The sequence below is a fragment of the Dendropsophus ebraccatus genome, chromosome 11 (genome assembly GCF_027789765.1).
Source record: "Dendropsophus ebraccatus isolate aDenEbr1 chromosome 11, aDenEbr1.pat, whole genome shotgun sequence".
Taxonomy (NCBI): Eukaryota; Metazoa; Chordata; class Amphibia; order Anura; family Hylidae; genus Dendropsophus; species Dendropsophus ebraccatus.
The window spans coordinates 1,077,028-1,090,409 of record NC_091464.1 but is presented as its reverse complement, the minus strand read 5'-3'; the positions used below and the strand labels follow the sequence as shown (position 1 = coordinate 1,090,409).

At 51.8% G+C, this 13,382-nt stretch overlaps 1 protein-coding gene across 1 annotated transcript in view; it reads left to right on the top strand.

The window, feature by feature from the left end:
• The window catches only part of PKP1 (plakophilin 1), a 178,040-nt gene that overhangs the window by 109,877 nt on the left and 54,781 nt on the right, over nucleotides 1-13,382 (top strand). The window contains exons 9-10 of the mRNA XM_069945506.1: nucleotides 5,659-5,835; nucleotides 11,623-11,776. Coding sequence (XP_069801607.1) covers nucleotides 5,659-5,835; nucleotides 11,623-11,776 — 331 coding nt within the window. The remainder of the gene's footprint in view (nucleotides 1-5,658; nucleotides 5,836-11,622; nucleotides 11,777-13,382) is intronic.

The window sequence follows — 13,382 nt, the reverse complement described above, 5'->3', positions numbered from 1 at the left end:
ATACCGACCCAATAGAATCTTCTCCAGATCGTAGTTTCTGTTTTGTGTACTTCGAAGTGGCCGGACCGATCATGGTAGGCATTAAAGACCATCTTGATGAGGATCTGTTGGACGCTTTCTCCTGTGACAGGATCTAAGAAGTTCCAGAGAAGTAGGCCTCTCTGTGGGAAGAGACATTTTCTTTGGCGCCAGAGTCTTTGTAGCTCAATGAGCGGTGAGCTTTGTGCAACCTAATAAGTATCTTGCCTGTAAACAGGTAGTCTTGAAGCTCTCCAAACACATGGCTTTCCGCCTGAAGTTGCTTCCATTTAGACAGGTCATGACGAGGGTCAACTTTAGGATCTTTTTTCTCTTGCTTGGCCAGTAAGCAGGATAATGCATCAGCATTCAAATTGGCTTTGCCACTGCGGTATTTGATAGTGAAGCTAAAAATTCACCAGACGTGAGGCCCATCTAAGGCACCAAGCTTAGCAGTGTTGAGGTGTGCCAGGGGGTTGTTATCCGTATACACTGTGAAACTGGAGGCCGACAGATAGTCTCTGAATTTTTCTGTGACAGCCTAGACCAAGGCCAAGAGTTCTAGTTTGAATGAGCTATAATTTTGATAATTTTTCTCTCTTTCCCTGAGGCTTCTGCTGGCATAAACGATTACTCGCTCCTTGTTATCTTGGACTTGGGAGAGGACAGCTCCTAGGCCTTGGTAGCTGGCATCAGTGTACAGACGGAATGGCTGCGAGTAGGCCAGAATTGGAGGTTGAGTAAAAAGGGCCTTCAAGACTTGGAAAGCTTCTTCCTGTTCCTGTTGCCAGTTGATGGACGGTCTCATTCCAGGAACATCTGTTGGACAGTCACACAGTAACTCTGTCAAGGGAGCGGCAAAGTGTGGGATGAAACACCTGTAGTACCCAGCAAATCCCAGGAAGCTTCTGACGTCCTTCTCGGTTTTGGGTGGAGCCCAATTGGTAACTGCAGCTGTCTTCTCCAGATTAGGCTGGACGCCTGTAGAACTAACAACACGGCCCAGGTAATTGACGGGGCTTCAACAAATGACACGTGGAGGGCTTGATCTTTAAGGCGTGACAAATAAGGACTTGAACCTCTGTCAGGTGCTGTAAGTGATTCTGATAGGAGCCAGAACACACAATAACATCATCAAGGTACAGCAGAACAGACATCTCTCCATCAAATGCTGGAAGGTTGCAGGAGCATTGCATAGGCCAAATGGCATCCCATTAAATTCGTATAGTCCCATGGGAGTAGTGAAAGCAGTTTTCTCCCTATCTTCTGGGGGGGCGACAGATACTTGCCAGTATCCGCTGGTCAAGTCCAGGGTGATAAAGTAGGATACCGATCCAGGTGCTGCAAGTGATTCTTCTATCCTATGGAGAGGATAGGCGTCCTTGTGAGTCACGTTATTACGTTTCCTGTAGTCCTTTCTGACCAGGACAATGGGCGCAGCCCAAGGACTACGGCTGTCTTGAATCACGCCAGCATCTTTCATCTCTTGGATCAGTTCTTTAACTGGCTGATACATTGCTGGTGCAATGGGGCGATGTCGCTTCTTGATTGGCGGGTGTTCGCCTGTATTTATGTGATGTTGTAGTAGGGTAGTCTTCCCTACTGATGTCTCTTTACTACTTTGAGAACCCCATTGACATACTCTGGAGCAGTATTGGCATTTCCTATATGGATGTCAGACCACCAAGGGGTGTTAGGCGTGGAAGCAGAACTAAAGGTTCACGGACCTCTGCTTAGCCTTAGGGTTCCCTGCCAGGACATCTTCTGGATGCAGCTGGCACAGCTGGGCCACTGCATGGTATTTAGGAAGTCTTGCTGGAACATCACTGAGGTTCACCAGATGGACAGGTACTCGCCCGTTAGACACTGTGACAAGGCTTCTGGCTGCTCTGATGAGAGGGTGTCCTTCCACATTGATGGGATCCAGGGTAGCTTGGTAATCTTCATTCCCTATGCCGGGTTGTGCTCAGCACCATATCACCACTTCACTATTGGCAAGAAGGAATACTGGACGTGGGTCTGCGATTCTGACTCTGCATATCTCTCCCTTGGAATTGGCGAACTTCTGCTGGGCACTAAGCCGGCTAATAGCTTTCTGGATGGAGGATCTGTCAAAAGGAGGAACCAAAGAGAGAGGGGCATGCAAGGCTTCAAGAACGTCACTGACACAGTGCCTGATTACATTCATATCCAGTACCATATCAGAACTCGTATGGGTGTACCATTACTTGGCAGTGACAGACCTCCTGGAAATTCACCAGACAGTTCAGAACAGTCAAAATGCTTTTTAACCACTTGGTGATCAATAGTAGTGACTTGGGAGACAGTGTCTATTAGGGTACAAACACACACACCGTATATGCAGCAGATACGCAGCAAATACGCAGCAGATACGCAGCAGATCTGCAGCAGATTTGATGGTGAAGACTTGATGCTGTGTTCAGTTATTTAGATCTAATCTGCTGCGTATCTGCTGCGTATTTGCTGCGTATCGCAGCAGTAAATATGATGCGTATACGGTGTGTGTGTTTGTACCCTTAGTATGCAAAAGAAGAGCCCGTGGAGCCTCATTGAAGAGTCTGGAAACACAGGACTAGCCAGATATCCCTCCAGGAAGAACCCAATTTTGGTGGTTTCCTTACGAGCCGCCCCTTGGCTGGGTCCTTCCTGGAGGGATATCTGGCTAGTCCTGTGTTTCCAGACTCTTCGATGAGGCTCCACAGGCTCTTCTTTTGCATATTCATGTTTCCCTGGGAGCAATGCACCTAGGATTTCACGGCATTGAGCGCTTTCACTAGCAGCCGGCAGTGTTGTCGTTTAGGCTGGTCTCCATAAGATCAGCGATCTGTTTCTCTTATAGTGTCTATTAGTGCATCTAAGGGGATACCATTGACCCGGACAGTTACATGGGGGCAGGATGATAAGAACCTCCATTCCCACTTGGATGCCTTCTTGGACCTTGTAAGTTTTCCACCCGAGAGTCGGTCCCTTGCCTTGGGGGCATCTCGTTTAACTGGTAGCAATCCTGTCTATAGTGGTCAGGTCTCCAACAGAAAGTACAGTAGAGAGGGCCCTCTCCTAGGGGGAGGAGGTTCAGGGCCGGCAAGCCGGATAAGGGGTGCAGGTGGTCGGCTGCAAGAGGACTCTCTAGAGTTGGGGGCAGGTTGCGTTTGTAAGTCTTTTAGGGCCTGACATAAATTTTTGAGGGTCTCTGCTATGGCTTCTACTTGCTCTTGCAGAGGATTTGTAGGGACAGTTGCAGCCTGTAAAGCCTGGCTTGGTGGAGTGGCAATAAGCACTGGTGGAGCTGGTGGAGAGGGGGCTGTATAGGGTGTCTCTGCAGGAGAGTGCCTGGAGGGATGAGTGATTTGAGCGCCAGACTTTTAAATTCTGTAAATGGCATGCCCGGTTTTGTTTGGCTAAGTCCCGGAGTCTATCCTGTGTGGACCTGGATCTACACCTTCTATGCATCTGTCCATGATGATGCGTTCTGCATCTGCAGGTGTGAAGGTGTCTACTTGGCGTACAGCTGTGAAGCCAGCGTGTAGTGTGAGTGCATAGTCTCGGAGAGTCTCACCTGGCTGCTGATGCCTGTCATAGAACTAGAGTCTTACTTCTGAGGGTGACTGGATCTCAAATTCCTCTTTTAACTTACGGAGGATGGCATCAACGCTGGTCTTGTGAGTGGGTGCCCAGGTGCGAACTTTCTCAGCTGCTGATCCTTCTAGCTGGTCTAGGGGAATCTCCACCTGTTGCTCAGGAGACAAGGAGAGAAATTTTAATGATCTGCGTAATTCCTCACTGGAATGGGCCAGTGTCCCTGGGGCACCTTGGTAAAATGGTAGGTTGGTGGGGCGTAGGAAGATGGAAGCAGGGTGAGCTGCCATTGCAGGGGCAATTGAGAATGTAGCACTGAAGGCTGCAGGTGATGCTGACAATGCTTGCGACATCAACGACTTGCTGGTCGTCACTATCTGAGGCAGACATAGTGTAGGCTGGAGCTGGGAGAGCGTGGAGGCTGTTGTAGGATGGTTCTGGTAGTCACTCCTGCTGCTTTCGGGCTGCATGGGACTTGTAGTGTGCCGCTGGGTGGACTTGAGGCTGTGGGGGAGATTGGCAAGATGGCGCCATCAGAACATCCGGTTGATGCTCTTGTCCTTCCTGGTTCTCCCACTGAGTGGCACTGGTGCATTGGCAGGCTTTTGGCGGAATTTTCCCGCTGTTACTTTGGCGGACTTTCAAAGGGTGATGGCGCAGTCAGTTATCACAGAACACAGTCCTGTTACCAATAAAGATGGCTCCCCCACTTCTACATGCACAGTTAGGGCGATTCTCTTCAGGGCAATAGGGGTTTTGGTGCTTAGTACTTTGCAACTCGCTTCAGCGATAAGGAGCACAAAGTTCTTGGCAATCTTTCTTTAGAGCAACAGTTCTTTAGGGTAGCGATTATAGGCAACAACAAGGCTTATATCCTGTTCGGGGCGCCAATTCTGTGGTGGCCCCTTGGTATGAAGGTGGGACGGCTGGTCACTTGCCAGATGGTTGAGCGGGACGCCACTCCTGTGGTGGTTGGCCGAGATATAGCCGGGCCCAAAGATGTTGTGTCGTGACGCTAGTGCCGGTTGGGCACACAGGTATGGTGGCACACCTGCTTTTATTTTAAAGGGCCAGTTATACCTTGTTCCCCTGTGGACAGTGACCTGCCTGGTTCTTGCGGGGTCCCTTGGCTTGTTTTCACGGTGGTCCGGAGTGGAATAATGACCCACCCGGACTATTGGCACTGCCACCCACCCAAAGGGGAGATAACCCAAGGAATGTTCATGTGCTGTGTTTGTGCAGAATGAGAAATCACAGAGTCTCTTTATCATAAATAAAATCTGCTTTAGACGGGTTCACACTAATTCTCGCGGATAAACTCCGTGGAATTCCGTCGGCTGTACGCGCACATGGCCACGCGCCTTTCCGCCCGCTCCATAGACACCATTCTATGGGCCGGCTGATTCCGCATTCTATGGGCCGGCTGAGGAGAAAAGGTTAACTTCATGTGCTTGAGTCTGCCTCTAGACTGCACACTAAGATTGGGGACCAGGCAGAGGTATCCTTCCTCTACAGAGTCTAGCGACCAAAAACCTCTGCACTTCCTCTACCCATGTGACTTCCTGTCTACAGCCCCTGTAAGGTGTGCTGTGAGTGGGTGAAGAGTGCATATGTAAGAAGTAAAGAGAGAAATGATAGGACAGAAGAAGAAAACACGCTCATTGGTCTACAGATCCATGTGACATACAAATAGACAATAACCCTTGCAATACTACAGCTGTGCAGTAACTAAGTACATATACTTACAATAGCGACATCTTGCGGTGAAACTTGGTTACTACTACATCACCACTTACATACAAAAAGTACAGGCTTTTGTGAAGGGTGTAACTATTAGCAACACCCGTGGTGGGATACCACATCCTGACCTCTATATAATAGTGTCTGCAGTCTGGAAGCACAGACAGATATATGACAGGTCCCAGGTGTGTCCTGACCTCTATATACAGCAGTCTGAAAGCACAGACAGATATATGAGGGATCCCAGGTGTCCCCTTACCTCCTATCATCTCACAGAATTGTTGTTCTTGTCTTGTCTTGCAGAATAATAATTTTGAGTTGCCGCTTCCAGAAGAAGATGCGAACCCCAGGGGGGCCGGCCTGCTGTGCCATTCCAACGCCATCCGTACTTACCTGTCTCTTCTAGGACAAAGCAAGAAGGACTCCACATTAGAGGCCTGTGCCGGAGCTCTGCAGAACCTTACTGCCAGCAAGGGCCCAGTGAGTAACACCTGTATAGTAATACTCTGTGTATAGCAACGCCTGTATAGTAATACTGTGTATAGTAACACCTGTATAGTAATACTCTGTGTATAGCAACACCTGTATAGTAATACTCTGTATAGTAAGACTCTGTCAGGGCCAGACTGGCCAAATGCCATAAGGGCTGGTGGCCTCCGGGGGCCGGTCCCATGCTCCTCCTGACCCAGCGACTCCTTTCCCCTACCATAGGGAAAAGGAGTCACTGGGCCAGGAGAAAGACTGGATCGGCCACCGGATGATGCGCGGCTGCCAGGGGTGTCGCGTCCTATCCCTGGCAGCACGCGCATCATAGAGCTCTCTGTGCGCCTGTGACTTCCGGTACAGGGAGCGCACGTTAGAGACGCTCCCTGTGATGGAAGTCCCAGCCCCCAGCTCTCTGATGCGTGCGCTGCCCAAGGATAGGACACGGCAGCCGCGCATCATCCGGGGGCCAGACGGAGGCTGGAGAAGAAGAGAGGCTTGACGGGGGAGCGGGTTGTTTGGTGAGTTGTGTTGTATTATTTTTGTATCTTCTTTGTATGGGTGGGGGGAGAGGAGAAGGGACCATCTATAGGGGGGGGGGGGAGAAGGGGCCAGCTATAAGGGGGGGAGGGGAGAAGGGGCCAGCTATAAGAGGGGGAGAGAAGGGACCATCTATAGGGGGGTGGAGGAGAAGGGGCCATCTATAAGGGGGGAGGGGAGAAGGGGCCAGCTATAAGGGGGGGGGGAGGAGAAGGGGCCAGCTATAAGGGGGGAGAGGAGAAGAGGCCAGCTATAAGGGGGGGAGAGGAGAAGAGGCCAGCTATAAGGGGGAGAGGAGAAGAGGCCAGCTATAAGGGGGGAGAGGAGAAGAGGCCAGCTATAAGGGGGGGAGAGGAGAAGAGGCCATCTATAAGGGGGGAGAGAAGAAGGGGCCAGTTATAAGGGGGGGAGAGAAGGGACCAGCTAGAAGGGGGGGGGAGTAGGGACCAGCTATAAGGGGGGGGGAGAGTAGAAGGCCATCTATGAGGAGGGGGGAAAGGAGAAGCGGCCATCCATAAGGGGGGGGGCGGAGAGAGAAGGGGCCAGCTATAAGGGGGGGCGGGGAGAGAAGGGGCCAGCTATAAGGGTGGGGAGAGAAGGGGCCATCTATAAGGGTGGGGAGAGAAGGGGCCATCTATAAGAGGGGTGTGGCGGAGAGGAGAAGGGGCCATCTATAAGGGGGGGGGGAGAAGGGGCTAGCTATAAGGGGGGGAGAAGGGACCAGCTATACGGGGGGAGAGGAGAAGGGGCCATCTAAAAGCGGGGGAGGAGAGAAGTGGCCATCTATAAGGGGAGGGGGAGAAAGCCATCTTTAAGGGTGGGGAGAGAAGGGGCTATCTATAAGGGGGGAAGAGGAGAAGGGGCCATCTATAAGGGGGGGAGAGAGAAAGGGACAGCTATAAGGGGGGGGGCATCTATAAGGGGGGAGTAGAGAAGGGACCAGCTATAAGGGGGGAGAGAAGAAGGAGCCATCTATAAGTAGGGGGGAGAGGAGAAGTGGCCATCTATAAGGTTTGAAGAGGAGAAGGGGCCATCTATAAGGGGAGAGGAGAGGAGAAGTCGCCATCTATAAGGGGAGGGGGGGGGGAGAGAAGAAGTGGCCATCTATAAGGGGAGGGGGGGGGAGGAATAGCCATCTATAAGGGGTGGGGAGAAAGGGCCATCTATAAGGGGGAGGAGAGAAGGGACCAGCTATAAGAGGGGAGAGGAGAAGTGGCCATCTATAAGTAGGGGGGAGAGGAGAAGTGGCCATCTATAAGGGGAGGGGGGGAGAAGGGGCCATCTATAAGGGAGGGGGGGAGAAGGGGCCATCTATAAGGAGGGGGGATAGAAGGGGCCATCTATAAGGGGGGGAGAGGAGAAAGGGCCATCTATAAGGGGGGGAGAGGAGAAGAGGCCATCTATAAGGGGGGGGGAGGAGAAGGTGCCAGCTATAAGGGGGGGAGAGGAGAAGGGGCCAGCTATAAGGGGAAGAGGAGAAGGGGCCAGCTATAAGGGGGGGGGGAAGAGAAGGGACCAGCTATAAGGGGGGGAGAGGAGAAGGGGCCATCTATAAGGGGAGGGGGGGAGAAGGGGCCATCTATATGGGGGGAGAGGAGAAGGGGCCATCTATGAGGAGGGGGGAAAGGAGAAGCGGCCATCTATGAGGAGGGGGGAAAGGAGAAGCGGCCATCTATAAGGGGGGGCAGAAGGAGAAGGGGCCAGCTATAAGGGGGGGCGGGGAGAGAAGGGGCCAGCTATAAGGGTGGGGAGAGAAGGGGCCATCTATAAGGGGGGTGTGGGGGAGAGGAGAAGGGGCCATCTATAAGAGGGGGAGAAGGGGCTAGCTATAAGGGGGGGGGAGAAGGGACCAGCTATACGGGGGGAGAGGAGAAGGGGCCATCTAAAAGCGGGAGAGGAGAGAAGTGGCCATCTATAAGGGGAGGGGGAGAAATAGCCATCTTTAAGTGTGGGGAGAGAAGGGGCTATCTATAAGGGGGGGGAAGAGAAGGGGCCATCTATAAGGGGGGGGGGGGAGAGAGAAAGGGCCAGCTATAAGGGGGGGGCATCTATAAGGGGGGAGTAGAGAAGGGACCAGCTATAAGGGGGGAGAGGAGAAGGAGCCATCTATAAGTAGGGGGGAGAGGAGAAGTGGCCATCTATAAGGGGAGGGGGAGGAGAAGGGGCCATCTATAAGGGAGGGGGGAGAATGGACCATCTATAAGGAGGGGGGATAGAAGGGGCCATCTATAAGGGGGGGAAAGGAGAAGGGGCCATCTATAAGGTGGGAAGAGGAGAAGGGGCCATCTATAAGGGGAGAGGAGAGGAGAAGTCGCCATCTATAAGGAGGGGGGAGAGGAGAAGTCGCCATCTATAAGGGGAGGGGGGGGAGAGGAGAAGTCGCCATCTATAAGGGGAGGGGGGGGAGAGGAGAAGTCGCCATCTATAAGGGGAGGGGGGGGAGAGAAGAAGTGGCCATCTATAAGGGGAGGGGGGGGAGAAATAGCCATCTTTAAGGGTGGGGAGAGGGGGCCATCTATAAAGGGGGAGGAGAGAAGGGACCAGCTATAAGGGGGGAGAGGAGAAGTGGCCATCTATAAGTAGGGGGGAGAGGAGAAGTGGCCATCTATAAGGGGAGGGGGGGAGAAGGGGCCATCTATAAGGGAGGGGGGAGAAGGGGCCATCTATAAGGAGGGGGGAGAGAAGGGGCCATCTATAAGGGGGGAGAGGAGAAGGGGCCATCTATAAGCGGGGGAGAAGAAGGGGCCATCTATAAGCGGGGGAGGAGAAGGGGCCATCTATAAGGGGGGAGGAGAGGAGACGTGGACATCTATAAGGAGGGGGGAGAGGAGAAGTGGCCATCTATAAGGAGGGGGGAGAGGAGAAGTCGCCATCTATAAGGGGGGGGGAAGAGGAGAAGTCGCCATCTATAAGGGGAGGGGGGGAGAGGAGAAGTCGCCATCTTTAAGGAGGGGGGGAGAGGAGAAGGGGCAATCTATAAGGGAGGGGGGAGAGGGAAGTGGCCATCTATAAGGGAAGGGAGGAGAGGAGAATTAGCCATCTATAAGGGGAGGGGGGGAGAGAAGGGGACAGCTATAAGGGAGGGGGGGGAGAAGGGGCCATCTATAAGGGAGGTAGGGAGAGGAGAAGGGGTCATCTATAAGGGGAGAGAGGAGAAGGGGCCATCTATAAGGGAGGGGAGAGAGGAGAAGGGGCCATCTATAAGGGAGGGGGGAGAGGAGAAGTGGCCATCTATAAGGAGGGGGGAGAGAAGAAGGGGCCATCTATAAGGAGGGGGGAGAGAAGAAGGGGCCATCTATAAGGGGGGGCATAGGGGGAAAGGGGGCCTATAAGGGGACAACATAGAGGGAGAGAAGGCCATCTATAAGGGGGGGAGAGAAGGGGCCATCTATAAGGGAGGTAGGGAAATGAGAAGTGGCCATCTATAAGGAGGGAAGGAGAGGGGAAGGGGCCATCTATAAGGGAGGGGGAGAGGAGAAGTGGCCATCTATAAGGAAGGGGGGGGGAGAGGAGAAGTGGCCATCTATAGGGGGGGGAGAAGGGGCCATCTATAAGGGGGGAGAGGAGAAGGGGCAATCTATAAGGAGGAGGGGCCATCTGTAAGGGGAGGGGGGGAAGGGGCCATCTGTAAGGGGGGGGAGGAGAGGAGAAGTGGCCATCTATAAAGAGGGGGGGAGAGGAGAAGAGGCCATCTATAAGGGAGGGGCGAGAGGAGAAGGGGCCATCTATAAGGGAGGGGGGGGAGAGAATGGGCCATCTATAAGGAGGGGGGAGAGGAGAAGGGGCGAGAGGAAAAGGGGCCATCTATAAGGAGGGGGGAGTGGAGAAGGGGCCATCTATAAGGAGGGGGGAGAGAAGAAGGGGCCATCTATAAGGAGGGGGGAGAGGAGAAGGAGCCATCTATAAGGTGGGGGACAACAAAAAAGGAGAGGGGGCCATCTATAAGATGGGGGACAACAAAGGGGAAGAGGGGGCCATTTATAAGGGGGGGAAACATAGGGGGAGAGGGGGCCTATAAGGGGACGACATAGAGGGAGAGAAGGACATCTATAATGGGGGGCATCTATAAGGGAACAATATAGGTGGAGAGAAGGACATCTATAAGGGGGGGCCATCTATAAGGGGACAACATAGTAGGGGCATCATGGGAGGGGCCGTCTGTAAGGGGGACAACACAAGGGAGCCATCTAAAAAGGGAACCATCTATAAGGAGAGGCTACAGAGAGGAGGGGGATGCACAGGTGGGGGGGGAGGGGTCTCAAGTACATGCACAAGGGGCCACCTATATGGTGGCTACATAGTGGGGGCATATACTAAAGGGGATACACAGAGGGGGACCATCTATAAGGAGGCTACATAGAGTGGGTATATACTATAAGGGGGTCATAGAGTCAGCCTACCCAGTGAATGAGGGCACAAAGGGGCCAATATAGATGTGCAGTGTGTAGAGAGATGAGGATGGGAAGGAGTGAGGTGCCTAATATGTCTGTTTGGCAGATTCTTTGGATTTGTGGCTCAGAGAAGTTCTCATATTGGCCCAGGACAGATGGAGAAGAAAATGAAAAGGGAAGAACTCTGATCAAAGAAGATGTCCCCTGTGAGTCACCTGATGTAACTGCACTGTAATGTATATGGAGTACAGAACTTGTGTAAAGCTGTGGCTACCTCTATATTAGTGGATGAGGTGATAATGATCTGTGGATCTTATTCAGTAGCAGCGGTGGTGTTAGTCAGTATGTGGTGGTGTTAGTCAGTATGCAAGGATATTAGTCAGTATGCGGTGGTATTAGTCAGTATATGGGGGTATTAGTCAGTATGTGGTGGTGTTAGTCAGTATGCAAGGATATTAGTCAGTATGCGGTGGTATTAGTCAGTATATGGGGGTATTAGTCAGTATATGGGGGTGTTAGTCAGTATGCGGTGGAATTAGTCAGTATGTGGTGGCATTAGTAAGTATGTGGTGGTATTAGTCAGTATGCGGTGGTATTAGTCAGTATGCGGTGGTATAAGTCAGTATGCAGTGGAATTAGTCAGTATGCGGTGGTGTTAGTATGTTAGCATATTTGTATGTTAGTATATAACTGTGTTAGTAAATTAGTATAATAGTACATTAGCATATAAGTATGTTAGTATACTAGTATGTTAGCATGTTAGTATATTAGTATAATAGTATGTTATTATGTTAGTATATTATTATGTTATTAGGTTAGTATGTTCGTATATTATCTTGTGCTTTCTTTCTAGATGTCCAGTGGAATGAGTCAGATAATTGGACTGAAAGAAAACGGCCTTTCCCAGATCTCACGTTTGCTTCAATCGGGAAACTCTGACGTGGTAAAAACAGGGACGTCGCTCCTCAGCAATATGTCTCGCCATCCGTCTCTGCACAGGAGTATGGGTAAGGCGGCCATTACAATATCCACGGGCGGCCATTACAATATCCACGGGTAGGGTCACCTCTCGTTTTCTGCTATCCATTGGGAACTTGTCATAAAGAGATGCCAACATGTGGCCGCAATGTTCTATTGACCGTACTGGGCAGAGCGTGGTCGTACTGGGACTAGGTTCTCGACATTTTCTTACTGGGCAGAGCGTGGTTGTTCTGGGACTAGGTTCTCTCCATTTACTTACTGGGCAGAGCGTGGTTGTTCTGGGACTAGGTTCTCGACATTTTCTTACTGGGCAGAGCGTGGTTGTTCTGGGACTAGGTTCTCTCCATTTACTTACTGGGCAGAGCGTGGTTGTTCTGGGACTAGGTTCTCTCCATTTACTTACTGGGCAGAGCGTGGTCGTACTGGGACTAGGTTCTCTCCATTTTCTTACTGGGCAGAGCGTGGCTGGACTGGGACTAGGTTCTCTCCATTTACTTACTGGGCAGAGCGTGGTCGTACTGGGACTAGGTTCTCTCCATTTACTTACTGGGCAGAGCGTGGTCGTACTGGGACAAGGTTCTCTCCATTTACTTACTGGGCAGAGCGTGGTTGTTCTGGGACTAGGTTCTCGACATTTTCTTACTGGGCAGAGCGTGGTTGTTCTGGGACTAGGTTCTCGACATTTTCTTACTGGGCAGAGCGTGGCTGGACTGGGACGAGGTTCTCTCCATTTTCTTACTGGGCAGAGCGTGGTGGGACTGGGACTAGGTTCTCTCCATTTACTTAATGGGCAGAGCGTGGTCGTACTGGGACTAGGTTCTCTCCATTTACTTACTGGGCAGAGCGTGGTCGTACTGGGACAAGGTTCTCTCCATTTACTTACTGGGCAGAGCGTGGTCGTACTGGGACTAGGTTCTCTCCATTTACTTACTGGGCAGAGCGTGGTCGTACTGGGACAAGGTTCTCTCCATTTACTTACTGGGCAGAGCGTGGTCGTACTGGGACTAGGTTCTCGACATTTTCTTACTGGGCAGAGCGTGGTTGTTCTGGGACTAGGTTCTCGACATTTTCTTACTGGGCAGAGCGTGGTTGTTCTGGGACTAGGTTCTCGACATTTTCTTACTGGGCAGAGCGTGGTTGTTCTGGGACTAGGTTCTCGACATTTTCTTACTGGGCAGAGCGTGGCTGGACTGGGACGAGGTTCTCTCCATTTTCTTACTGGGCAGAGCGTGGTGGGACTGGGACTAGGTTCTCTCCATTTACTTACTGGGCAGAGCGTGGTCGTACTGGGACAAGGTTCTCTCCATTTACTTACTGGGCAGAGCGTGGTCGTACTGGGACTAGGTTCTCTCCATTTACTTACTGGGCAGAGCGTGGTCGTACTGGGACAAGGTTCTCTCCATTTACTTACTGGGCAGAGCGTGGTCGTACTGGGACTAGGTTCTCGACATTTTCTTACTGGGCAGAGCGTGGTTGTTCTGGGACTAGGTTCTCTCCATTTACTTACTGGGCAGAGCGTGGTCGTACTGGGACAAGGTTCTCTCCATTTTCTTACTGCATGCAAAAGAGGAGTCCGTGGAGCCTCATTGAAGAGTCTCAAAACACAGGACTAGCCAGATATCCCTCCGGGAA